The 27,667-nt window shown below is 39.7% G+C and overlaps 4 protein-coding genes and 1 non-coding gene across 6 annotated transcripts; 2 read left to right on the top strand and 3 right to left on the bottom strand.

Moving 5' to 3' along the window:
* Nucleotides 1-1,423: 1,423 nt before the first annotated feature.
* LOC141599696 (3-isopropylmalate dehydrogenase, chloroplastic-like) lies at nucleotides 1,424-7,286 on the top strand. Of its 2 annotated transcripts, none has more exons than XM_074419791.1 (12): nucleotides 1,424-1,608; nucleotides 1,890-2,097; nucleotides 2,705-2,834; nucleotides 2,921-3,032; nucleotides 3,592-3,667; nucleotides 3,761-3,849; nucleotides 4,836-4,922; nucleotides 5,333-5,449; nucleotides 5,562-5,669; nucleotides 5,919-5,972; nucleotides 6,065-6,217; nucleotides 6,978-7,286. In XM_074419791.1, the coding sequence occupies exons 3-12, from the start codon at nucleotides 2,728-2,730 to the stop codon at nucleotides 7,050-7,052; spliced, it is 978 nt and encodes a 325-aa protein (XP_074275892.1). In that variant the 5' UTR covers nucleotides 1,424-1,608; nucleotides 1,890-2,097; nucleotides 2,705-2,727; the 3' UTR covers nucleotides 7,053-7,286. The 2 variants fall into 2 exon arrangements, with proteins under 2 accessions (XP_074275892.1, XP_074275891.1); XM_074419790.1 differs by having other exon boundaries at nucleotides 1,503-1,593; nucleotides 1,880-2,097.
* A 1,095-nt stretch (nucleotides 7,287-8,381) lies between these two features.
* TRNAM-CAU (transfer RNA methionine (anticodon CAU)) lies at nucleotides 8,382-8,467 on the bottom strand. Its single transcript is given in 2 exon segments — nucleotides 8,382-8,417; nucleotides 8,430-8,467. It is a non-coding gene; the product is annotated as a tRNA-Met (tRNA).
* Nucleotides 8,468-8,628: 161 nt separating this feature from the next.
* Nucleotides 8,629-13,108, top strand: LOC141599697 (protein NUCLEAR FUSION DEFECTIVE 4). The gene is made up of 3 exons (XM_074419792.1): nucleotides 8,629-9,359; nucleotides 10,863-11,764; nucleotides 12,332-13,108. The coding sequence occupies exons 1-3, from the start codon at nucleotides 9,033-9,035 to the stop codon at nucleotides 12,795-12,797; spliced, it is 1,695 nt and encodes a 564-aa protein (XP_074275893.1). The 5' UTR covers nucleotides 8,629-9,032; the 3' UTR covers nucleotides 12,798-13,108.
* A 2,007-nt stretch (nucleotides 13,109-15,115) lies between these two features.
* LOC141599698 (uncharacterized) lies at nucleotides 15,116-17,046 on the bottom strand. Its single transcript, XM_074419794.1, has one exon. The coding sequence runs from the start codon at nucleotides 16,734-16,736 to the stop codon at nucleotides 16,035-16,037; it is 702 nt and encodes a 233-aa protein (XP_074275895.1). The 5' UTR covers nucleotides 16,737-17,046; the 3' UTR covers nucleotides 15,116-16,034.
* Nucleotides 17,047-26,403: 9,357 nt separating this feature from the next.
* On the bottom strand, nucleotides 26,404-27,318 carry LOC141600980 (uncharacterized). The gene has a single exon (XM_074421243.1). The coding sequence runs from the start codon at nucleotides 27,316-27,318 to the stop codon at nucleotides 26,404-26,406; it is 915 nt and encodes a 304-aa protein (XP_074277344.1).
* Between the last annotated feature and the right edge of the window lie 349 nt (nucleotides 27,319-27,667).

Raw genomic sequence — 27,667 nt, forward strand, 5'->3', positions numbered from 1 at the left:
AGAAATGAAAGAATGTGAACGATAAGAGGAAGGGAGGGGGAGGAGTAGTATGAGGAAAAATTGTAGGAGTAATAATATGAAAGCAAGTGGAGGAGGAGGGAAAATGTAAGATATAAGGGAGGAGGAAGGGAAAAGGAATGAAGGTCGAGAAAGAGAGTAAGGGTAAAGAAGAGGAGGTAGAGAGAGGAAAATGAAAAGATGCGAACGATAAAAGAAAAGGGAAAGAGGAAGCAAATGGGAGGAGAAAGTGAAAGATATGGAGGAGTACTTGGAAAAATGGGAGAAGTAATATGAGAGCAAGTGAAGGAGAAGGGGAAATAAAGAAAAATTAGAGGCTCACAAATACATATCTTTATCGCAAATTCGATTCGAAACTAAAACAAGTATAAGAATCAATAGTATATAAGAATCAACCGGAGAAATAAAGTGAAATTGACCTGGGTTTTGAAGATCGTCATCATTACTTGCGTCGCCACCAGCATAACCTTCCTGCCTCCTTTGGAAGACACCTTGTCATAGATAGCATCCCCACAAAAATAAGGCAAGACCCACTTCAATAATGTCACAAATCCCAATCCCTACCAAAGTGATTCCGACGTCTCCGCTTGAGGTTGTCGCAGTCATCAAATGAGAGTGAAAGTCAAGGGAAAAGGTGAAGGTGTGTGTCGTTGAAGAATAAGCAGAGGAATGAGTTGTGAGGATTTCCTGTTACGATTATAAACTGAAAAGGAAGGAATACTTTGCAAAACTGTAGAACTGAAATAAAGTGTGAGAGATGAGATCAAATTAGGGTTTGATTTTGATTTTGTAGATTATTATCTGATGGAGATGGAGGGTGATGAGTTGAGTGAGAAGTGAAGGTGAGATGAGAATGAGTGGATATGAAACGGCCCAACAAAACAGGTTAGCAAAAGATAGAAGCGAGGAGTGTTTAATGGCCCAACCAAAAAGGATATCCCGCACAAACCCACACACATACCCAGCTCAACCCGCCCAAAATGAATAAAAAAATAATACAATTTCAACTATTCATTAGAAATAGTAACATGTACAAACAACCGAACCAGATCGTATATTCATGTTCCCAACAGTTAGATACAAAATATTTATGAATGTGATCTTGTTTGCAATTGATTCGAACACCCAAAAAATTATAAAAACAAGAATTTCATTGTGATCGTCATTCAAATTGTATAAAAAACCAAACCAAGTCAAGATTCGCTACCGTGCATTTGAAACGTAAACGATTAAAATAACTTGGGGGACGGCGCGCATCGCGCGCCGTGCAACCAACTAGTAAATTTAACAAATGTTGTCATTCAAATGATAATTTTAAATATACGGTTAAATTAAAAAAAAAAGTTGATGGAAACAATTGGGCCAAAGATACCATTTTTATGAGAAAGTGTTTTTACAAAAATTTGGGCAAACAAAAACTTTTTCAAGAAAAACTTGTTTACATGAAAAGGGCCCATTGAAGTCTCAAAGTACTACAGTAGTTCAATTTGGTCATCCCATTGGGTTTTCACTTTTCACTACTCATTGAATTGTTTTGGTCATCAAAATGGCGTTCACGCTCAATTTGTTGACCCCATTGAGACACAATTAGTAGATTATACAACTGGTTGTATGTAGTTTATGTACAACCTTTTTAATGTTGTCGAGTTTTGTTATAAAGTTGTCGAGCTTTACTAACAAAATTGTCGAAGATTCAATCAAAAGTTATTGAGGCTTAAGAGGAATAATTATTAAACTTAATAACTTTTTAAATTAGCTCAATAACTTATAAAATAGCTCGATAACTTTGTGTAAAGAACTCAACAACTTTAAGGTGGTTGTACAATGCTAATATACAACTGGTTGTAAGATAGTATTTGTGATTGAGACAGTCTCAAATTCATCTTCCATACACCAAATTTTCATCAACTTCAAATAAAATCATTGCTAACAGATCAAAGTGTAGTTCAGTAAGATGTTCAGCTGCGGCAACGCCTACCAAAAGAAGCTACAACATTACCCTTCTTCCTGGAGATGGCATTGGCCCTGAAATTATCTCCATTGCTAAAGATGTCCTCAAACTTGCTGCTTCTTTTCAAGGTTTCCCTTTTAAACGTTGGTTTTATATTTAATTATGAAAGCATTAGTTTTTAACTTGATATCGTTACGGGAGCCTTTGATTCTTTACAAAGAATAAAAAAGGCAAACAATGCAATGTACTCCCTCCGTCCCAGTCATTTGGTTACTTTTTTTTTTTTTTTTTTTTTTTTTTTTTTTTTGTGAGGTGTATTTTAATGAACGGTAAACAAATGATTGAGACGTAGTGAGTAAGTAGACTTTTATGTGATGCTTTGTATCATTATGAATGTTATTGTCAGCTTAATATAAATGTGAATGGATAGAATGAGACATTTGATTTTGATGGTCAAGTGATTTCGACATCGACGATTAGTTTCTGTAAATATAAGTGAAGTAAGGTGTAAAATTTGTTCTGTCTGATATATTGAAACAGCATTTTTTCATATTTGTTATGTTATAAAGGCGGAACGATTTATATTATGAGAAAATATCAATTAAAGTTGATAGTTGACTGCCAAAGTCAAATGAAGACAATATAAATGATAAGATAGTAAGGCAATTGGTGATTTTCGATTCAAAAGTGTGAAATTGTCCCTATGATTGAGGTTATTGGTTTTGGGTTATCTAGGAATTGAGGTTCAGTATGAGGAGATGCCTGTTGGTGGTTCTGCTATTGATCTCACGGGAGTGCCTTTGCCGGAAGAGACCCTCTCTGCAGCAAAGAAATCAGATGCCATTCTTTTAGGGGCTATTGGAGGGTAATGCTTATGTACTATTTGTTGTATTGTTTTCGAGCTGTTATGTTTGACTGCAAGGGTTCTAACATGGGTCTGATGGGCCTTAGGTATAAATGGGATAAACTTGAAAAGAAGCTAAAGCCGGAGACTGGCTTGCTTCAGCTTCGATCAGGTCTTGATGTGTTTGCTAATTTAAGGCCAGCAACTGTTCTACCACAGGTTATCATTTGTTATATTCCTATTTGTATACTCTTTGTTTAACCACAAATCATGAAAGATTAGTGTTTCATTCCAACGATGACATTACGTGTGATAGAGAGTGATATGTATCTAGTGATGCTGAAACCTTTACTCTTTGCGAAAGCAAGAGATTTGCTTATAAAGTTGCCGGTCATTGAAAGTTGGGTTTATTTTGCATTTATCTTAGCCAATATGATTACAACATTTCATCCTGTACAATTTAGTTTCTTTTAGTTTATCGCATAAGTAGAAGTTTAGGGAAAAAATATTTGTTGCTCGATCCAACTATTATTTGTTTAGTGGAATACGTGGTTTTAATGCATGCATGGGAGTTTGGAGCTTAGAAATCTGCTCTTCTGTATCTTTCTGCTGAAATTCAAAAAGAAGAAAGTTTGGATCCACCTAGGCTTCCCTTCCTCAACCCTGCTAGCATCTAACGAGGCAACTTCAAACATCATATTAGTCATTATGTTTACCTGGTATCCATGATAATTTCTCTGAAATTTCTCATATATATTGTGGTGCATGTGGATTTCAGTTGATAGATTGTACAACATTGAAAAGAGAGGTAGCCGAAGGTGTTGACCTAATGGTAGTTAGAGAGCTCACATCAGGTACTTCTCATGGAATTATCAAAGACTTCAGCTTTTCTCAGTGCAAGGAAACATTCTCTGTTGCTAACACATTTGGACTATTGTAAATTATAGGTATCTATTTTGGAGAGCCCCGGGGGTTTTCTGTAAACGAAAAGGGAGAGGAGATTGGGTTCAACACTGAGGTGTACTCTGTTCCACAGGTACTTCAATTCCCTTGAACCTTTATCTTTTGGTTAATCATTTTTTAGTTTCCCCGGGGCGCAGAATTTCAGTGTTGCTCACTTATAAAATTCACTTTGAAAATGAGATGGCGTCACTTATACAGGTTCTCATAGATAAGAATAAGCGAGAAAAAAAGACTGTTAAAGTTAGAAGGTAAAATTTATTCGGGAAAGGATGAGAACGCAACTTCTGCTGTTTAGCAAAGGACTCAAGCTTCTATGAAAGCCGTTGCTACAGATTTTTGTTTGGGAAGTGGTCATGTAAAGTAAAAGTGATGTAGAAAAATTTGCAAACTTGGACAATTGGATTACCAGATCGCTCAACTCCTCTTCAATTCTCAAATTTATTCACATATTGTGATTCCATGTACGTGTCTGTATTTTGGCGTTCTTTTAAAAACTATGTAGTAGATACGCTATTAAAAGCCTGGTGCCTATTCTTATTACATATTCGTATAGGGGTATGTTACAAATTAGGCAGCTCTATCTACTACAATGGTGATTCGAATTTTGGAAATGGATGGAAGGTGTTAATTCTTCTGTAAGAGAATTTCAGATTTCAGATAGTGCACAGGGAGGCCTTCAGAGTTAATCATGATGCAAGATAATGGTCTTAACGTCTAATGAAGTTAAGGAAAAACTAGATCGATAGAGGTGTTTTGAGAATTGAAAGAGAATTCAGCTTGTGATTATTAAATTGGTATCCAATATGACCTAAAGAGCTGAAATATCGCCATATCTTCATCTAGACTATGAATTTTGACTCTGTTAGTGGTACAAGTGATGGTTAAGAAGGCCTATGTTTCCGTGAACAGAGGAATATGGCATTGTTAATGTTGACTAATGGAGATACAATTCATCTAGTCTATGGCATATTATGTTTCTCTAGGTGACATGTTACCTTATTTTTCATTACAACCTTACATTATCTAGGTCCCTGAACATTTTGCTGATTTTATTGTTAGATTGATCGTATCGCTCGTGTTGCTTTTGAGACTGCTCGGAAGAGGCGTGGAAAGCTTTGTTCTGTTGATAAGGCCAATGTTCTTGAGGTTTGTGCATCTATCAATTATGACTATCCAATTTGAAAATTTGAAATAGTGAGCTCTTTTTTTTTTTTTTTTCTAAAATTTCCCTGTATCTTAGGACTTCTTAGTGTATGAGATTTGCGCCAATATGTATTTCTTTCATTAATTCAGTAGCCCACCCGTGATGCAATTAGTTTCTGTGGACACTTTCTGTACATTTATTTTAAAGCACATGTGCGGTAGGGGAGTTTCTTCTCTATGGATAATGCTTACGCGTGCCTCATCATCGATACTCGAAAACTATCTCTGTTATATTCTCCATATGTTTTTCCTGTCATCGTCATGGCTGTAGATTGATGTATGTGAAATGTGACTGTTTAATTTGTATAACACCGTAAATTATTACCCACTCCTTTTGCATAATATTATGTCAGGCATCTATGCTTTGGAGGAAAAGAGTAACTGAATTGGCAGCAGACTATCCTGATGTTGAACTCTCACATATGTATATTGATAATGCTGCAATGCAACTTGTTCGTGATCCAAAGCAGGTCTTCCTTTATCTCTAGTTCTCTAGTACACAAGATTCAGTTATGTCATTACTTCTCATCCCATTTTTTTTTGTATTACTAAGGGCTTATATCTACTTGATTTACAATGCAGTTTGATACTATATTAACCAACAATATATTCGGAGATATATTATCTGATGAGGCATCAATGATCAGCGGAAGCATTGGAATGCTTCCCTCTGCAAGCATTGGGCAATCGGTACGGAGATGTTACATGACTATGTGTATATATAGTGTTTTTTTAATTGCATAAATAAAGGGAGCTTGCTGCCAAAAAAAAAAAAAAATATAAAATAAAGGGAGCTATGAGGGAATTTTTTACTCATGGGTTTTGAAGTAGGTATTAGTACCACTGTTCAATGACGACTTTGCATTGATAATATGATGTCCGTGACACGTAACACATGCCAAATAATTTTTTTTGATCAATTTTATTAATTATATGCAGGGTCCTGGGCTATTTGAACCTATACATGGATCAGCTCCTGATATTGCCGGACAGGTGGGTTTTACTGGACATCTGAAACCTTTTCTTTTTACTAGACGAAATTGATGTAAAGTGGAATTTTATGATATCTTTGTCAACTATTGAAGGACAAGGCAAATCCTTTAGCAACAATCTTAAGTGCTGCAATGCTTCTACGATATGGTCTCGGGGAAAACAAAGCTGCAGATATAATTGAGGCTGCTGTAATGGAGACCCTCAACAAGGGATTTCGAACTGGCGACATTTTTTCATCTGGAAATGTATGTTCTTTATCTCTTGATGCTTTGCTCTATAAATACCATTCTCTATACCAGTCTAAGCTCTTCTCAGAAATTTGAAGGTCACATTATTTGCCTCTACCTACTCCATTTCAGAACCTCTAAACCCGTCTAAATCCTGAAATTTATTGAACTTAAATCAACTTAATTTTGTTCCATACACGATATGTTGATATCATATTTGTTATTGCAGTTCTAGCTTGATTGTGGAATCATGTTGACAGGTTGTGTCAGTTTTAATGCAAAGTTGCAAACGATAAATCATATTTATTTTTGCTATGTTGAATCATTACATTTAAAATATGCATATCTAGACGAACTAGTCATTTAGGTCTTGTCTGGGCCGAGTCATTACGAGTTCCAGACTGTTGTTTTGAGTGCATTCTCATCGAGTCTCTTTGGGTGCGAGTGAGTTAGAATTCTGGGCAGTTTGGGGTCAATGGTTACGACTCATGAGCCAGTCTATTAAGGTCATTTTTGGGTTGTGGCAATCAAGTATTGTTTCTTATTGGAATATTTGAGTCGGGTTGTTTCTGACTGGGAAATTAGATTTAGGTCTACATCGGGTTGCTCTTTTTGGGTTTGTGTCAGTTTAAGCAGTTTACATTCATCTACTAGATCATATTGTTGAATAGTACAGTACTTCGTATGTTATACTCCTAGTACATTGCTACCGGTTAATGCAACATATGACGTGATTTTGCTGTAGTATTTTTCTTACTAGTAGACTGTTGAATTGCAGAAGTTAGTTGGGTGCAAGGAGATGGGCGAACAAGTGCTGAAAGCAGTGGACTCTCAGGTTTCAGCTGCCGTTTGATCGCAGTGATATTGCATCACTGTAACTCGGAAATCATTTGAACGTTTGATGCCGTCTGCAACCTCGGAAAGCATTTGAATGAAGAACAAACGGCAATAACACCATGATTCATCAAAATAAAGTCCATCATTCATTACGCTAAAAATAGCGTACGATGTTGGCAACAAAGGGATATAATTTATCTTCATTGTTGTTGGGAATTGCTGTTTCATATTTGCGGTTTACTATTTCAAACGTGTCATTTCCGTTTTTACCCCTCATTTCCATCTCCAACTAACCCTCTAGTCCCTCTTTCTAATACCTCTCGTGCGGAGACAACTGACTTCCATCTATAACTAGAATTGAGGCTCACTTTTGCATTCTAAAAATCGCCTTGTGGGAAATACTTACCTTTCAACACCTTCGCTACAACAGACTTGGGGTTCATAATTAACCACCATCCCTGTTTTGCCTACTTCATCGCTCCTTTTCGATCGACTCACTCAATTCTACTCCATGCGATCCAATGTAATTTTACATTGATATTCTTATTTCAAGACTTCAAGTACTTGTATATAATTTTCTATAAGAACGTCTTATTTTAATATAGCATGGCACTTATCCATTTTAATCTAAATTATTCAACCTATAAACCAAATAGTCCACCAACTTGAAGAATTTGCCTATTTACTACTCATTTAATTCATCTCATATAAAAATTAAAAAGTTAAAAAAGAGATATGTCTCAATTGCGTTATACTTTGTAATCCGTAATCTGTATGATGTTAGTCCTAGAAATGGGTGTTCTTGTCGAGCTACTTTATTTCATTTGATTAGTCGTGCTTATTCAAAATATATAAAGTAATAAAATGAAATAAAGCACAAAAGCAGAGTGCCATAAAAATGATGTGTTGAGCAATCAAACTTGTAACTTGATTCATTGGAACCAACGGAAAGCATGGTGCCAGAGCTATATATATTCCAAGAATCTGATGTGGGCATGTTAGACAATTGGTACATGAAAATGACTGTCATTTGTCTTTTTATTAACCAACATCATAACTTAACTACTCATTAAAGTAATGAGCAAATTGATGGAAATAAGGTCACCTAGTTTTATCGGGTGAAGATATTATATATGGGAGTACTATTTAACTCCGTATAATTTAGACACTAGATGAAATGATACACAAAAAAAAAAAAATATAAGAAAATGGTTCGGGTGGTTCTTGGTGGCATTTCACGATATCTAGGGAGGGACATTTATGCTAGTGTAAGTACACAGGAGGGAAATTGCGTCAAACCTTGGTAAATGTCTCGTAAACTCACTTCCATTAAAAAGGAAAACAATGGGGTGAGAGAGGCTCGAACTCTCGACCTCAGGATTACTCAGAAAGCTATGAGACCTACGCGCTAGCCAACTGCGCCACCACCCCTTTGTTGTTTTATATTGCATGTTTTTCGTAATTAAAAAATTGTGGAAAGATTAGAGAAAGTCGGAAAACCATAGGAATCACACTCGAGTGATCAATGACCCAATTTGTGTTCTTTTAATCCAGCCTAGAAGTAGAACCATACCACTGAAGCTGCCTATACCGAATTGACACGATAACAATTAACGAGTAATCGTGTAGCCACACTCTCAATTTTCTGACCTGACTCGGAGCGCATAAAACCATTGAACGGAACAACCCAAACCCGAAGCGCATAAAACCATTGAACGGTACGACCCAAACCCAATCCGAATGACGCCGAATCACGTTTAGCTCAATTCATGACAAATTGACAACTGCTAAGACATGACGTTGTCAATCACGCTTTTGAGTCGTTACTTAGTTAGATAGTTAGATCTAGTCCCTGCCTAATATTTATTTAAAACACGAGCGTTTCTGGTATGGTAGGTAAGTACGACTGAGATATTCGTCAGTACCCTTCTGTTCCCACTTTCAAATACTACTACTACTACTGTATCTTGTAGCATACAACTGAGTATCAGCAAAAATGTCTGCAGTAACACTAAAAGAAGGTAGTAGACCGCCATGGGTAGGGTTAGCAGCAGCAGTATGGGTTGAATTTGCAGGAGGAAACAGTTATACTTTTCCCCTTTTTACTCCTTCTTTGAAATCTATACTTGGTTTTAATCAGCAACAAATTACTATTCTTGGTGTTGCTAATGATTTTGGTGATATGGGTATTTTACCTGGTATTGCATGCAATAAGTTCCCACCTTGGGCTGTTCTTTCTATTGGTGCTTTCAGCTGTTTCTTGGGTTATGGTGTTCTTTGGCTTGCTGTTTCTCAGACTGTCCTTAACTTGCCTTATTGGCTGGTAAATAACTTCCTGTCTTTTTCAGATTTTGTTGCTTTTTATTTACTGATTTCATTTATTATTTGACTGCCCATATTTGTCAAATGATGGAATTTTCGCAGTTTTATCGGACTTCGATTGCCTTTTGTTGAACTAGTATGAATTTTGTGAGAGTATCCAATAGAATCTGATTGCCTTCTTTGAGGATATAATGGATTAATTTGGAATCTTGTATCAGAAGTTGGAAGGATTTTGATCCCCATTTGGTTAATTATTGCAAACCCTTCTGTGGGATTGATTGTTTTTGGTGCTTTGAATATCCAATCTTCGAAAATGTTCCGATTATTTTGTTACCACCTTGTTCAGTTGAAGAAATTGACTGATGAGTATTTGAAATTGATGTATTTAGTATGCTTCAGCACGTAGTCTGACAGCAGATTGCAGAGCAAATAAGGTTTAGTCCTTGAGAAGGAATACTTGCCTGAACTGAATACCTATTGATGTTAATGTCTTGTGTTCTTTGAGCTGTGAGTTATTTATGCCTTTAAAGGTTGATATAGGAGCCTGCATTAGGAAACAGCAACCCGGTTCTAGCTGTAAAAGACACGAGGGACTTAATATAATAGGGGCTGTGACCTAAACAGAATTCGTATGGATCTTTGTCTTACCACCTCATAATCAAGGTATTCATGAGATCATGACGGGTTTGACTTTGTCAAACTCTCCTCTTATTCAAGGGATTGAAACTTGATTATGGAGTACTGGACATGTAGGAGGCCGGGGTGAGGATTTAAGGTTTTAGGGTGATCTACTGATCTTTCAAAGTTCTAAGCTGGAGCTACTAAAGTTCAGTATCCTACCATGGGATCGTTTTACACAAGTAAATGGCCTCTTTGGGCAGTATGAGTCGTATAGAGCTGTTTACACAACCATATGTTTAGTGCTAAAAAGGATGGTTTGGTTGTATTGCTCAAACAGCATCATTTTTCTAAAAATGTTTCCATTCCCAAGTTTGGTTTTTACATTCACAAGAGTCATAAATCGAACCCATGACCACTTGTTTAAGAGGCGAGAGTGTGTGTCATAAATCGAACTCACACCAACCAAGTTTGGTTTTTTTATGTCAAACTATGTACGGAGTAACATATAAGGATAACATGTTCCCTTTCCAAAGGAACCAAAGACTCAACTATTTTTGCATTGTACGCTCTTTAGATCGTGAAGTTGCAACCTTTAATGCAACTTTTGTCGCGTGTTTCATCATTGGAAATAAACCTTTGTGTGATGCGAGCACAGAGTTAAGGTTGCATACATCAAACCCTATTTTTACTTGCTGTTTGTTAAATTCTGGACGCATGAGAGTAATCTAGTACTTGTTGTTACCCTTATATATCATTGAATTTACCCATTTAGTTAGGTCCTGCTTCTTTAGAAGATGAGTTGTCACCTTATTGGTGGTAGTATCATAATTGTTAGTTTGTTATCGTTCTAACTCCAAATTGTTTGTGTATTCACTTATGGCAGCTGTGGATTGCGCTACTTATCGGCAGTAATAGTAGTGCATGGTTTGGGACAGCTGTCCTTGTTACCAATATGAGGAATTTTCCACTGAGTAGGGGAACTGTTGCTGGCATTCTGAAGGGCTATGTAGGCCTTAGTGCTGCAATATATACAGAGATATATAGTATGGTGCTTAATAACTCTGACTCAGACCTCTTACTTTTTCTCACACTCGGCCTCCCTGTCATATGTTTTATCATGATGTACTTCATCCGGCCTTGTACACCAGCTTCTGGGGAAGACTCTTCTCAACATGTTCATTTCTTTTTCACACAAGGAGCTAGTATTCTTCTCGGCATCTATCTCGTAACAACTACCGTTATTACTCATGCATATTCCATCAGGAAAACCATTGCCTACACATTTATTGGGATAATGATCTTATTTATGATGGCTCCTCTTGCCATACCAATCAAAATGACATTATTTCCTTCCAGTCAGAAAAAACTTACCGGACCTGTAGATTCCTCAGATATGCTGGCACCAAATGACGGTGAAATACCCCAAACTGAACCCCTTTTGGTAAAATCCACTTCCGAGTCTCCACTTAATAGTTTTCGTGAGGGTGAAGATGTTTCTGAAGTGGACATGCTTTTAGCAGTTGGACAGGGAGCAATAAAACAGAAAAAGAGACCTCGTAGAGGGGATGATTTTAACTTCCGACAAGCATTAGTAAAGGCTGATTTCTGGCTTTTGTGGATGGTGTACTTTCTAGGGGTTGGTTCTGGGATAACTGTTCTTAACAATTTGGCTCAAATAGGGTATGCTCAAGGAGAGGGTGATACAACCATGCTGCTGTCTATTTTTGCTTTCTGCAATTTCATTGGCCGCTTGGGCGGAGGTGCTGTGTCTGAATACACCATCAGGTAATTTTGGTAGCGGTTTTCATTACATCTGTTGTTTTGTAGGGCTTGTGAGTATTTTTGGCATACTGATAATATTCCCTAATCTCTTATCTTGGAATGGTGATTGCAACCGATACTGAACCAAAATCGATTCAATCCGATCTCAACCCTCTGTTTTAAAACTTGCTCCTGATCTCGAACTATATCCTTACACAATCCCTTTCTTACCTGAAACCGACCCAATCCGATTATTGTATAAAATTCTCATTATGTAAACTTTGTTGCGCAACAGAATACACATTTAAAGGAAAAACAGTTGGTTCTGATCGGGTTTTGGACAAGTTTTGAATTGGATTTGCGTTTGGATTACATAAAATAATCATCATAAATAGATTTCGGGTTGGGTTTTGTATTAGATTTGGATTGATTGGTGATTCGATACGAACTTTTATACCTTCTCTGGTTAAGGAAATACAAAGGACCTTATACACTAGATTACTATTTACATTTCCTACTACAAATAGTTGGTCAAAATCTCAGCCAGGCATTTCTTGCATAAAACTGATTCCCTTTCAAATGACCTTGCAGATGGAAAACAATTCCTCGGACAATTTGGATGAGTATAACACAATTGATTATGGTTATAGTCTTCCTTCTTTATGCATCTGCTCTCAGTGGTACGCTTTATGTTGCTACCGTATTGTTCGGAATATGCTATGGGCTTCAGGTTGCTGTAATGATTCCAACTGCCTCAGAACTTTTCGGACTCAAACATTTTGGGCTTATTTACAACTTTATACAAGCAAGCAACCCTATTGGTGCTCTTCTCTTCTCAGGATTACTTGCTGGCTATGTTTATGATACTGAAGCTAAGAAACAAGGAGTATCAACTTGTGTAGGACCCTCTTGCTTTAGGCTTACTTTTTTGGTTCTCGCTGGAGTTTGTGCGTTGGGGTCATTACTAAGCTTAATACTTACGATAAGGATCCGACCTGTTTACCAGATGCTTTATTCCGGAGGTTCTTTTCGTTTGCCCCAAAGAACTGGTAATTGACGATAGAGTAGATATGAGATTTAGTCAGCTGTCAAATGGGTCGAGTGGGACGAGTCAGCTTTTGGGCAGGTCTTTCTAGCTGGTCCGACAGTAGGGTCTAAATTGTACGGATTATCGCTAGTATCAGATAGATATAAATTTTAATCTTATTGTATTTGTTCTATAATAAGGAATTTTCAACTTTTTGATTTCGGTGGTGATGGAACGCTGAAACTTACTACTACTATTACCGAGTATACGTTAGTATATACTCTTGTTACAGGTATCTGGGTTTTATATGCTTTTGGGAATAACTGCACCTCTGCTTTCTTCTATCGTTCTTTCAGATAAGTTTTAAACTGTTCTTACAACTCTTCACTTCACTTTGGGTTCATACCCGTATTGTACCCAAAAAGTTAGTCATTGCAGTTCGATATGTAGAGGGTTTTGCCCAGCTCGATACCAGTATATTGTAATGCATAACGTGATATACAGTTCTCCGTATTACTTGCCCCAACTTTAAAAAATTGCGAAGATGTGTATAGGCACTTTCACGGAACAAATTGCCAGATTAAGTGTTGCAACACGGTGAAGGAGTCACAGACATTAGTCAAAGAAAAAGAGAAGAACGATCCTGCTTTCGGTAATATGGCTACTAAGGTGCAGTTTTGAGAAGATCAATGTTCCTCCGAATGAAGGGGGGATGAGGAAGGTCGAGAAGTACACCATGAACAGGCAACAACAAAGAAGAAGAGAGAGATATCAAAGGGTCAGGATCGGGATATTAATAAAGAAATCGCCGTTGGGTTGGCGGATATTGGTATTGGAAACGGAGAGATCATATATGATCACTTGATCAGAGACTGTAAACAAGACAAAGGAATCGATCCCGTGTTTGGTAAATAACATCAATACAATGTTTATGTTAATTGCTTGTTAGCCACTAAGACTGCACTTTCAAGTTTCAACTCTATACCATCCTGGTAATTGGTAAAGATGTTGAATATTATCCATTTGATTCGGATAAATGGATGAATGAACTGAAGCATTGCATAAAAAGGTTTGAGGATGAAAATACAAGTGAATCTTCAAGATTTCTTGATTATAGTAGCCATGATAAATGATTCTTTTTTTACCACACTCATTTTATGTTCTCAGATAGTATGTTTGAATGGTGGTTGTTCTGTGGACTGAAGTTTTGTGCGTTTTGCAGTAAAACATCAACATGTGCTTGCTGTTGCCGCTCTTTCTTGCTTCTGTGGTACCGGGTATGGCCACATTTTGCTGTCTGTCACGCAGACACCGCATAATTTGCCTAATGGCTGGTAATCTTCATATTTCCATAAATTTCCCTTACCCTTTGTAGCGAAAAATTTGTAATAATCGACGAGGATTATGCATCATATGAGAGTAGAAGTAACATTTCCGAACCTCAAAAGAAAAAAGAAAGCCGCACTTTTAATCATGTAGCCATAATGCTAAGTTGAAATTAGAAGGGTTACTTCTGAAACCCGGTAAGGGTTACAGTCGAGCCGTCACATACAATGAGTCAGTCTCATGCATCATATCGTAATCTCCCTTTAATTTGTTAGACACAGTTGTGTAGAGAAAGTTAACCCGAGCAAATGTTCTTCTAACAAAAGAAATGACTGTGTATTTTAGACGAACATTGGTACATTCAGTATCTCACCTGTATTTCATCAAGTCTGAAAAGAAAATCCAGCTGTTTTTTCCTTCATCTAGATAAGCAAAGGGTTGGTTAACAAGGCATTACCTCAATCAATCTCGATGGGTGTTCACTCAATCGATTAATGATTATCTGATCTTAGTTTATTAAGCATGTTCATTTACTGATTATGAGTCTATATGATACTCCGGTACAATTCTGCGTTCAATATCATATTGTCTGAACAATAAAGCGCTACAGAAAGAAAAGAAACTAGGAAGCCTGGTGATCGGTCTAAGGCTAATGCGGGCTTTCAACTGTATGAATATAACGGAAAACATCAAGTACAATTGTTATCAGATTCACTATACAAACATGCAATATTTCAAGTTTGAGTCACAAAAGAATACTTCTAAACTATTGCTCCAGTTTAAGGATGTCGCCGGGTAAGCTAGCTGATCTGAAAGCGACGTGAACCTTCAAGGTTTCAGAGAGAGATCCTAATTGTTTAGGTAGAATCTAGCTCTATAAACTTAATTTGTGGGACATAAAACCAATAACAGTCGAATTAAACGTATCAATGAGAAATCATCTCATTTGAGAATCTGTTATCGTTTTGCAGGAGACGCAACCGTAAATGTTGCAGGAAAGCAAATAAATTTAGGCAAAGAGCTGAAAACAAAGACTAGAAACTCTAATATTTCTATAATTCTGGTTCAAACATTACATCAAGTAATAAAACATATTAATGAGGCCAACTGCTAACTACATCTGAATTCATTAAACTGAGGTCCAAAAAATATTCCCAACTAAACTGTACTCTGACTCAAAATCAATACCAGTACTCATAGCAGTCACATGGATGCTTAATTCAGGTACACTCTTTTTTGTATAAAGATGCATAAACAAGACTGCATTAACATTATAATCCATCCTTATTGTCCCACACACTCACATTTTGTTTGTTTTCAGCAAAGGCTCACCCACCCCACCAACCATCACAAACCCAACAAAAAAAAGGCAAAAAACTGCTCTTCACACACACACACACACCCACACACATCTGAGTCTGTATGGTGGGAACCAAATTTCTGTCAAAATGTAATTATAAAAAAGGACATAGGGTCGATAATGAATTTGAGAGACTCGGTTCTGAATATCAATTTGAGTGACATATTTTCAGAAAATCAAATTTGGGACTTGCATTATTAAGACAATAAGACAGACAGACAGACATTTAGGCCCTCAAAATTTTGAGCCCCGGTTCTGAGAATCTTTTCAACTGCACAGAAAAGGACATAATATTTTGGCATTCCCATTGAAGACGAGTATATCCGTTTTAACTTTAAGACGGATCAAATATGCCCATGCAGATTGAATCAGATAAAAGGAGAATAAATTGGGAAAAACATTTGTCTTATATGTCAATGTGGGATGATATTTGACCCGTTTTACTATTAAGATAGATATCACTAGCTGTAATATTTTTTTTTTTCTCAATTTGAAGCAAGCCCAAATGACAATTTTATATAATAAAATGATATTTTCATGAGTTTGTGGTAATGATAGTTAATTAAGTAAAATGAAATTAATTAAGTAGGTTTTAAGTCTTGAAACATAGCATCCCACCTGATTTCTTCAAGAGTTGGACTCCAATACTGATCATCAACATCTTCTTCATGATCATCATCAGGAAGTTTATCCTCCTTGTTTTGCTGAAGATCATACATCAAAGGACTAGAGAAAGTATCAAGCTTTGGTGTTGACACAACCATATGATCATCCTCACCCATATAATCACCATTAGTAATCATTAATCTTTCTTGATTATCATCATTATTATTGTTGTTCTTCATCACCAACTTTCTATTGTTCTTCACCATCATTGCTCTCTTCCACCTTGTGCTATAACTTATAGCACTACCCTTGTTAATCCTCATCATACTATTATTATTATTATTGTTTTTGTTCGGAACGACGATTATTGCTCTATCTTCATCCCTAGGATGCACCAAAGTTGCTATGTAATTTGTCAAAGATTTCTTGGTTTTTTTCAAAACAAAGAGAAGTTTTGAAATGGGATGTTTTAGAACATGGTTTTTAGGCTCTTTTTTAGCAAGTTTGAGAATTTCTAGCCTATGTTTGGCTATTGAAATCCCCATGCTTTGAAGAAATTCATGGTTGAAGTAGACTATGTCTTCTTCCTCTAGCTCATTGTTTGCAAATGCTAACCCATATTCATACACTAATGATGGCTCTAATCCTGTTTTTGTTAGCCAACTAAACCAATCCATTCTAGCCTATATCGAACTGGAAAATGAGATAGCGCTACCTGATAAACCGGAGAGTCTTAGGTGGTAGCTCAATATTTGGTGTATGGAACAACTAGTGTGTTAATATGATTTGTTTAATTTGGTTGATGAAATGAGTAGAGAGTTGTTGGTAAAGAAGCAAATAAAAGGATATATGTGGAGGGTTTTGCACTAGATTACTTGCTTGCTTGTTGATGTGGGGATTTTGGCTTTAATGAAGTAAGGATTTTCTGACTTTTGTTTTGGTACGCACTTGGAAAATAAAGGGCAGTTGAAACTTGAGAATGACTAAAGTCTAAAGATAAAGAAATGGGAATGGTAGAATAAAGGGCGCTACATTACCGGTATGATTGTATCAAGACCAATTCTCATCGAAGACGGACACTTTTCGTCATAAGCTGAAGCCGGGTCAAATGTCACCATTTTAACGACAAAATGTGACCATTTTAATGACAAATTATTATAGCTTATGAAATTGTTCTGGTAACTTTTTAGGTAAAATGGTTACATTTTCGTCTTAAATGGGTTACATTTTACCCCGTCTTCAGCTTATGACGAAATGTACCCGTCACAAGCAAGACGCTTTGTTGTATGAATTGCCGACTTTTTACCATGAGATAATGTAAAGATCACTTAGTTAGTTGGTTATACCTAAGATTTGTGTTAATAGTGTCAAAATTCAACAATATCTTTATTTTTTTGGTCACTTGGAAAGTGTTTTACATTCTACAACTCACTAAGTTATACTCCCTTCAATATTCTTTTATCTTCCCCTTTCTTTTGGGCACAAAAATTAAGAAAGGGGAAGAAAGAAGGAATAAAGTATTGTAAGTTGTGAAATTTATAGGGGAGAGAAAATAATAAAAAATGAATAATGAATAAAGAATAGATAAAGTAATGAGAGTTGTTGATTTTTTAGGAGAGAGAAATTAATAAAAAATGAATGGAATTTACCAAAAAAGGAAAGAGGGAAGATAATCAAACTTGTATGAAAAAAGAAAGAGGGAAGATAATAGGAAATTGGAGGGAGTACTATTAAAGTACTGCAACATAAAACCAAATTAAAAAAAAAACAAATTACATAAGATAAGGAAAAACAACATTCTAAGTAAAGATAATCGAATGTAGATAGAAATATTGATTGGTCGACATTGATTATTTTCATGCTAATCGAATAGATGTTTGGAAGGAGTTGAGATCATATGTCTCACTTTTATATCCATCATGTATTCCACCACTTTAAGATTTCGACACTTCAAACTTTAGATAATAGAAATGGTAATAATATATATCAAAGTGACAAAGTGATTATGTATCAATATAAGAAGTGATGAGACACAAAATGAGATACGAAATAGGACAAAAGATCTGCACAGGTTTGGAACTCGGAACCTTGTTGATATTCAACAAGATGGAATCAAATCACGCAGGGTTTTGTAGTTCTTACAATATCGCTATGTACATTTTTGTCAAAAATAACTTTCTGGGTATTGTATATATGTTTCGCATTTGAAGAGAAATGTATCTTTAAAATTAAAGTTCAAATAAGTATTTTAAATATTGTTAGATCGGACATGGGTTTGAGCCGCACCGGTCAAGGAGGAGAGAGCGTCCACTTTACAAGTCCAAGCCAAAATAAATTGGCAATGGGAGGAGTGGCCCTCTTGGATTATAAACAAGATCACTCTTCTCTATTTCTCCGATGTGGGAGACCTATATGTGATTCTTCACACGCCCCTCACATAGTCACATGTAAGGTCTCATTTTCGATCGATCGACAAGAACGCCGCAATTTTGCCTGTTTCGTCGGGCGGGAACGTTGTCGTTTTTCAGACCCGCTAAATAGTGGCCCAGTTTATCGTCGAACGGGAACAAAAGTCGCTTTTCGAACCCGTCTTCGCCTCACAACCCAGGACTAAACCTTGGGCTCTGATATCATGTTAGATCGCACATGGGCCTTGGCCGCACCCGTCGAGGAGGAGAGAGCATCCACTTTAGAAGTCTAAGGATGTTCCATCCCCAAACCATTTGGCAATGGAAAGAGTAACCCCTTAGATTATAAACTAGATCACTCTTCTCTATTTCTCCAATGTGGACGACCTGATTCTTCTCAAATATTATGTAATTTACAAATGTTAGGTATCCCAACTATTAAGTTATGTAAATGCTAGATATTCATTTGGTCATCATTGTTTTGGTAAAAATTTACCGGTTATGAATATTTTATGTGAGTGATAGTGATTAGTCTAATGCCAATTATGGTTTAAATGCAACGACAGGAATAACGAAATAAAGACGAATGAAAAGAATGACACGGAGGATTTTTGGTGACGCGGAAAACCCGGTGTGGGAACAACCGCGGGGGGAGTCGGAATCCCACCAAATTTGCACTATGATCAAGGATAATATGCCCAAGTAAGGAAATACAAGATTGATTTTAGCTAGTGAATAATCACCAAGAGTAGACGGGAATTTTAAGAGGTGTTGTGTTTATCTTGCTGCAGTTTTCATGCCTTGAATGCTTTTTCCCTTTGCTTTATATAGTCTTCGAAAATAGGTTTAAAGTTGGTAGACTTCCTCCTGCCTCTTCTCCTGGATTTTTGGATGGTTACCATGAAAATAGGTAGTAGTTACTTGAAAAGGTCAAAGCCCAATCTTTTCCTTTCTTCCGTACGTGGGATTTTCCTTGGCCCAATTTGTGTTTGTTGTTATTTGATCTTGTGGTCCACAATGCGCCACCTCAGCGATCCTTCTCTCCCCCCTTCTACCAACCGTTACGTTCCACGTGGCCACTCCTTTGTCACTTTTCCTTGCCAATAATATGATGCCACGTCATGAGTGATAAATAGTATTTTTTATCCATAACAATTGCCCCCAAATTTCCGTCTCAAATGATTTTAGGCGGGAATTTCTGTTTGCGATGCGGAGAACTGACGAAGTGTTAGCAGTTGGCTCAATCTTGGTAACCCCCCCACTTTATGCTTCCTCAACTGCCGTCTTAACTTCCCACTCATTCACAACTCCCTCCCTTATAATAACCCCTCGGTATCCCCACTCCTTTCACCTTTCCCAACTTTTTCCATCATCACTCCCTCTTTCCTAACTTCCCCTCCATCAATCAATAAAATTATTTCTCTTTTCCGGCCGTTACAGGTATTCCGTCTTCTTCCTTACTTCTTTCCCTTCTCTGCTTTCTTTCTTTTCTTTCTTTGTGCACAATGTCACAAAAGTCGGCTTCTTCGACCTGGCCTCGGATTCAGCGATGCCATCTGATGTTTTCTCTCCGGCGGCGTTCTTTCCGCCAAACATTCTTGTGATTCCGACTTCACCTCCGAGGATCTTGATTATATCAAGAAAACCTTTGGTTTTTCTGATGATGTGGTGTTTCACATCCCGACCCCTGGCCAGAAAGCTGATTCCGTGAGGGAAGGGTGGATATGCTTGTACGAGTACGCTTTCCGTCTGGGTCTGCGATTTCCTTTCCCTCCCATAATCCAGGAGTTTCTGAACCTGAACCACTTGGCCATCTGCCAAGTAGCTCCGTATACTTGGCGGACTTTGCTTGCTATTGTGGCTATGAATAGCCGATTTGGCTATGAGATCGGTCTTCCGGACCTTGCACACTTGTTCTCGGTCAGGTCCCTCAGTCGGGGTCAAGTGACCATTCGGGTTCGGGACGGGGAAAAGAATTGCATTATCTTCCCCGTGAAGCCGGATGATAGCAAGTGGTTTTCTCGCTTTATCTTTGTCAAAGTTGATACCCTTCCTCCTCCGACTGACTACATTGTCAGCGTCTGGTGGTCAACAGATGGTATTTGCATGCCTTTATTCCTGTGTATTTTCCTTTGACGCTTATACTTCCTTACTTGGTGTTTTTTGCAGGTCTGTGCCACTTGCCTAAATCTTCCGACGAAGCTGCGTCTCTTTCCAAGCTATTTGGTCCGCCCCCTGAGCACAGGACCTTCCTCAATCTGGTTCAGGATTCCGCTTCTGCGGTGAAGGAGGCAGCAGCTGAGGAAAAAGAATCAATGTCGACTGGTCTGTTGTTCTTTCTTTTTGACTGGGTTCTACTTCTGAATATTTGATATATCTGGCTCTGACTTGATCTTTGCTGCTTCCAGGCTCTGCAAAGTCTAGAATTTCGCTGGACGATGTTCTGGCTCAGAAAGTAAAGGAGCAAGCCGCGGTTGCCCCCAAGCCTGCTGAGAAAAGAAAGTCTACCCCTGCTCCTGGTTCCGGACCTCGTCCCAAGAGAAGACCTGCTGCCGTGAACCGCGCTAAGGAGCAGAGCCCTATTGAAGCCACTCCTCTAGCTGTGAGGCCCCCACTACCTGGGCAGGGATCATCTGCTTCTGGAGGTCCTCCGGTTCCCAAACCCGTTCCTGCTTCTATCCCAGCCACGTCTGCTTCTGGTGCGATACCGACGTCTGAAGCCATCCCTGCTTCTGGAGTTACCCCTGCTTCTGGGGCTGCCCCTACTTCTGGAACTGCCTCTGGTTCCAAATCTGCTCCTGCTTCTGAGGTTATTGTCCTTACACTTCCAGACGATTTTGGAAGGGCTAGGTCTGCGAGTAACTTGGATTTAATGAACCAGATGCTTCTTCCAGCTCCTAGGTCTGCGTTGGATAGCAAAGCCTTGCCTGACTTGGTGGATCGTACAACTGAGCATTCCTTTGAGGTAAACGATCATTGGCTGCTGCCATTTTTTTTTTTTTTTTAACACTTGGTTCTGGTGCACCAGTCCTTCTAGATGGCTCTGTATCTGCGGGAGAAGGTGTCTCTCCTGGTAGCAGAAAATGCGAAACTCCAGAAGCTGGCGAAAGAAGCCAATGAGGATAGGCTTAAGACTCAGGCTGATCTAAACAAGTCCCAGAGTTTGCTGTTGGAGGAGGCCACTCAGAATCAGAGTTTGCAGAACAGTCTTTCTATTGCTGAAGGGCGGATTTCAGTCTTTGAGGGGAAGGTTCGATCTTTGAGAAGAAGGTCGCCGATCTTTGAAAGCGTGCCTCGAAGCCGAGGGACGACTTCCGAGGTGGAGAAACGTCTGCGATGATCGAGAAACGTGCTTCGATCCGAGGCTCGTGTTACTCAGATCCAGGAAGAGAAGGCTTCTGATGTGCAAGAGTTGAAAGAGACTTTGGTGAATGCTCTGTCCTATGCTACCTTAGAAACGGAGATCAAGTGTATAAAGACGTTCCAGAAGGGAGAGCATTTGGCCTGGGATTTAGGAGCTGAAGAGGGGAAGCTTTCGTCGCTTTCCCCGATGGTCCGAATCTGGATGTCTTTGGTGGCTTAGTGGAACCTGGTCTTGCCCGATGATCCAGGTGTTGAGGATGAGGTGAATTCTCCTGCTCCTGACACTCAGACAGCTACTTCTGAAGCTGTGGAGCATATTAACATAGATTAGTTTTTCCCTGCACCTGAAAGACTTTTGCCATGTTTAGTTACTTTTTGGCCCTATGGGGCATAACATCTTCATTTTGAATAGTTTATGTATTTTGGTATGGTTCTGGTGCCAGACGTACTTTGCTTTTGCAACCTAAGTATTTTCTAATGGTTATCTCTTTGTGTCGTACCGTTTCTGGTGCTTTGATTTGTGCATGCACGTCGTTTGTTTGGCCATCGCTGTTAGATTGCTGGATAAGGGGTCCAGTATGCCCACTCATCCAGAGGAGCCATGCTTGCGTGGGTGCTAATGCATCGCGGGAGGCTGGTTGTCCCGGTTGTACGTGCTTAGCCACGGACACACGCCTTCTGTAATGAATACATGCTCTGCTAGGTTAATTTCGTTTTATTTACTTGGCTTATTTGAAAAAATTTAAATCATTCAAAGTGGTTTTACAACTTAAAATTTGTTAGAATTAAGCTACGAACAAGGCTGTTTTAGAACCAGAAAACGTTCAGAATCAGAGGGTATTCAGATCCAGAAAGAGAATATTTAGGAATAGGAAAATACTTTAGAAGTAGGAAAATATTTTAGAGCCAGAAAAATATTTGGAGATATCAAAATACTTTAGAGACAGAAAAATATTTGGAGACATCAAAATACTTAGAGACAGAAAAATATTCAGAGCCAGAAAATATGTAAGGCAATATCTAGAACCCGGGCCGAGTTTGTATCTCGGTAGACTCGAGTACCCGTTGTTGACCATGCTGGCGACTTAAGTGAAATATTTTTTTAAGTGGGTGATATTCCAGGATCTGGGAACCATTTGCCCTTCCAAAGTCATGAGTCGGTAAGCTCCATTTCCAACTGTGCTCTCTACTTGGTATGGTCCCTCCCAGTTGTAGGCGAATTTTCCTACTTGCTGGTTCTTGGTATTCTGGAAGACTTTCCTCAGGACCAGATCTCCCACCTGCAGAGTTCTTACCTTTACATTCTTGTTATAACTTCTAGCCACAGTCTGTCGGTAGGAAGCCATCCTGATCTGAGCGCCGGTTCTGAGTTCATCTATCGTGTCCAGATTGCTTGCCATTTCCACCTGGTTCCGATCTTCTGTTATGCATCCATATCTGTGGGTTGGGACCCTCACTTCGGATGGGATGACTGCTTCTGCTCCGAACACCAGGCTGAAGGGGGTTTGCCCCGTTGCAACCTTTGGTGTGGTTCTGTCAGCCCAGAGAACCAGAGGTAGCTCTTCTGCCCATTTGCCCCCAATCTCTTCTAGCTTCTTTTTCAAGTTTCCAATGATAATCTTGTTGCTGGATTCAGCTTGTCCATTGGATTGAGGGTTCCTAGGAGTAGATTTCTGCAACGAGATATTCCACCTAGCACAAAAAGCTTCCGTCTTATTTCCAATGTATTGGGACCCATTATCACATATAATTTCAGATGGAATGTCAAACCTGCATATGATATTGCGTTTAATGAAAGATATCACCTGGGTTTCTGTAACCTGCGAGAATGACTCTGCTTCTATCCATTTGGAGAAGTAATCCGTCATGGCGAGCATATAGACTTTGTTTCCTGGTGCTCTGGGTAATGGCCCCACTATGTCCATTCCCCGCTTCATGAAGGGCCATGGTGAGATAACCTGGTGCAGAGGCTCTGCAGGCTGGTGGCTAACGTGGGCGTGCCTCTGGCAAGCGTCGCATCTTTTTGCGAACTCCATGGCATCCTTGCGCATTGAGGGCCAAAAGTATCCCTGCCTCAGTGCCTTGTTGGACAGGCTCCTGCCCCCTGCATGGTTTCCGCATTCTCCACTGTGGAGAGCATGCAAAACAACCTGAGACTCTTCCCGATCTAAGTATCTGAGGTAGGGTCCAGCGAGGGATTTCCCGAATAGAACACCATCAATTAGTATGAATCTGGATGCTCTCATTTTAAAGCTCCTTACCTCCTTTTTATCTGCTGGTAGGACATCATTCTGCAACCAGTCTAGGTAGGGTTTCCTTCAGTCTGGAGTATTTTCTTTACTGCTGGTGCTACACACCTTTTCTCGCTTCGCCGAGATTTTAGTGTTCTTTGGCTCAAAGACGTGGACAATTGGTATTGTGGAGATAGTTCCTGTCTTGAAGGTTGCCCCGGGGTGGCTAGTGCGTCGCTTCGCATTTCGCTCCCTGGGATTTGCTTGATGTTGAATGTGACAAATCGATTTTCGGCTCCTTTGCTACATCTAGATATGCCATCATCCTGGGATCCCCGGCCTCATAGCGATCATTAACATGGTTAACTATAAGCTTAGAATCGCCGCAAACCCGAAGGTGTCCGATTTTGAGATCCGAGCGACTTGGACCCAGGATTAGTGCCTCATATTCTGCTTCGTTGTTTGTGGCTTTGAATTCACATCGTACGGCTTGGACTATGAGGTCTTCCTGGGGTGATTTGAGGACCAGTCCTACTCCTGCTCCTTTGGCGTTGGAGGCTCCGTCCACATGTAGCTCCCATACTTGCTCTCCTTTGTCTTCTTCCAGATTCATGATGTCTTGTTCGGCCTGGGTCTGGAGTGCTGGGCAGAAGTCAGACACAAAGTCTGCCAGAGCCTGGGACTTTATGGCCGTACGGTGTTCAAACTTCAAATCGTACCCGCTCAAATGCACGGACCATTTAGCCATTCTTCCTGACAATTCTGGTTTTCTCATGATAGTTTTAAGAGGATAATTAGTTATCACAGAAATTGTATGAGACTCGAAGTAGGGACGCAATTTATAGGATGCAGTAACTAGTGCAAGGACAAGTTTTTCTAGTGACGTGTACCTGGTCTCTGCCGGAAGCAGAGACTTACTGATGTAGTATACTGGATGATGTGATCCTTCCTGCTCTCGTACTAGCACCGCACCGATCGACTGCTTTGCTTTTGTGTGTGGATACAGAGCAGTGGTTCTCCGGCTCTGGTTTCGACGGGAGATGTGGGGTCTTTGAGATAACGCTTGACTCCTGAAATGCTTTTCGTGATCATCCGTCCACTCAAATATTTGGCTTTTTCTGAGTATATCATAGAATAGCCTGCATCTGTCTGAGGATCTGGATATGAATCTGTTTAAGGCTGCCACTCTTCCAGTCAGGCGCTTGACGTCTTTTGGTTTTTGCGGTGACTCCAGCTGCAGAATTGCTTTGATTTGTTCGGTGCTGGCCTCTATCCCCCTCTGGGTCACCATGTACCCCAGGAACTTTCCACTGGATACTCCGAAGGTACACTTCGTAGGATTCAGTTTCATTTGGTATTTCCTGAGGGTATTGAAAGTTTCTGCCAGGTGCTGGTGGTGCTGTGAAGCCTGCTTCGATTTGACGACCATATCGTCTATGTATACTTCCATAGTTTGGCCTATTTGCTCTTTAAACATCATGTTTTTGACCGATAGGTAGATCCTGCATTTTTCAGTCCAAAAGGCATGACATTATAACAATAGATACCTCTCTCGGATCTGAATGCCGTCTTTTCCCGGTCACTGGGGTGCATCTTTATCTGGTTATATCCGCTCCAGGCATCCAGGAATGTCAGCATCTCGTGGCCCGCAGTAGCATCCACCATGGCGTCTATGTGTGGTAGAGGGAATGGATCCTTTGGGCAAGCTTTGTTTAAATCCGTGAAATCGACGTAGACTCTCCACTTGCCATTTTTCTTTGGAACCACCACCACGTTAGACAACCACTCTGGATACTTTACTTCACGAATCTTTCCTGCGGCAAGCAGGTTATCTACTTCTTGGTTTATGACCTGATTTCTTTCAGAAGCAAATTTTCTTCTTTTCTGCTGCACAGGTTTATAACTTGGATCCACACTTAGCTTGTGAGTTATCACACTTGGGTCTATCCCTATCATATCATCATGTGACCAAGCAAAGCAGTCTATGTTAGTTCTCAATAACCGAACGAGTTCTTCACGAATTTTACCTGTACATTCAGATCCAATGAGAATAGTTCGCTCTGGATGCAGTGCGTCCAGGATGACTTCGTCCAGTTCTGCCTGGATGCGATGGCTCTGTAATTGTTATGCGGGCGAACCGGTTGTTGGCTTCAGAGCCACCTTGTAGCAATCCTTAGCTTCTTCCTAGTCCCCACGTATTTCTTGAACCACCCAAGGTGTTGGAAACTTCAGGCATTGGTGGTATGTTGAGGGAATTGCTTTCATCTCGTGGATCCAGGGCCTGCTAAGGATTACATTGTAAGTAGAGGGCCCATCAATAACCAGATACCTTACCTGTTTGTTTACACCCCCGGCGTAGGCTGGGATGATGATTCTCCTAGAGAGTGATTTGTTTCGCCGCTGAAACCAACCAAGGGAATTGCCTTCTTGGCTAGATCTTTCTCGGTGAATCCCATTCCCTTGAGTGTTTCCATCATGATCAAGTTGACGGAGCTTCCGGTATCCACCAGGATCTTTTTCACTTTGTAATTTCCTATGGGAAGCGTGATGATTAGAGCATCGTGGTGCTGTTCTGGAGCAGATCCTGCGTCTGTTTCGTCAAAGGTGACTGACGGCAGGTTCTGGTGGTTAACCCTGCAGGAGCTTTCTGGTCTGTCTCCTTTAGTTCTGGTTGCGTGCCTCTTAACTGCTGAATATGTCAACCCACATAGCTCCGATCCACCTGTAATAACATTCACAGTTCTAGAGCAATGAGGAGGAGGGGATGGCAGAACCTGATCCGCTGAATTTACTCTGGTTGTGTTTCTGGGTAGGAGGTGATCCAGGTTTCCTTGGTCATAGTGAAATTTGACTTCCTTTCTGAGGGAGTGGCATTCATCGGTGTTGTGGGTGTTCGCGTGGAACTCACACTTTTGCCCGTATCTCTCTTCTTTGGGGTTTCCTTCTGGAAGTTTTGGCCATCTGACTCTGCGTCCCAGCTCCTTCAAGGCTTTGAATAGTCCTGCAAGATTGGTTGTGAAACCATACTCACTTACTTTTGGAGGCAGATCTGCTTCGCCCTTCCCTTCAGAATTTCCAGAAACTTTATTCACGCTCCTGATGTAGGGTTTGGGTCTTTCGCTCTTCTTTTCTACTGGAGCCTTTCTGGATACTGGGTCTGAATCATAAGTGCCTCTTACGGGTGCAGAATCTTCTTCCAGCCTCATGACAGCAATTGCCTTCGATTGCACCTCCTCAAAGGTAGTGCATGGATGCATGGTTAGGTCCTTGTATAGCTGTGAGTCCTGGTGCAGTCCTCGGCGGAAGGCTTGTATAGCGGTTGCTATATCGCACCTCGAAATTGACACCTTCTCCTTGTTGAACCGGTTCAAGTAATAACAGGTAGATTCCTCAAACCCTTGCACTATCCGGTAGAGGTCACTGGTCTGCTTCTCCGGCTTTCTGCTGATGGCGAACTGCTGGTTGAAGGCATTGACTAGGTCGGCGAAGCTGGATATGCTTTTATTAGGTAGACCGACGAACCACCGCTGCAGGTCGCTCCGACGAGTGTTGATCCGAAACCCTTGCACATACAAGCTTTCTTTAGAGATCCAGTTGCGGTTATCA

The sequence above is a fragment of the Silene latifolia genome, chromosome 9, assembly GCF_048544455.1.
Source record: "Silene latifolia isolate original U9 population chromosome 9, ASM4854445v1, whole genome shotgun sequence".
Taxonomy (NCBI): domain Eukaryota; kingdom Viridiplantae; phylum Streptophyta; class Magnoliopsida; order Caryophyllales; family Caryophyllaceae; genus Silene; species Silene latifolia.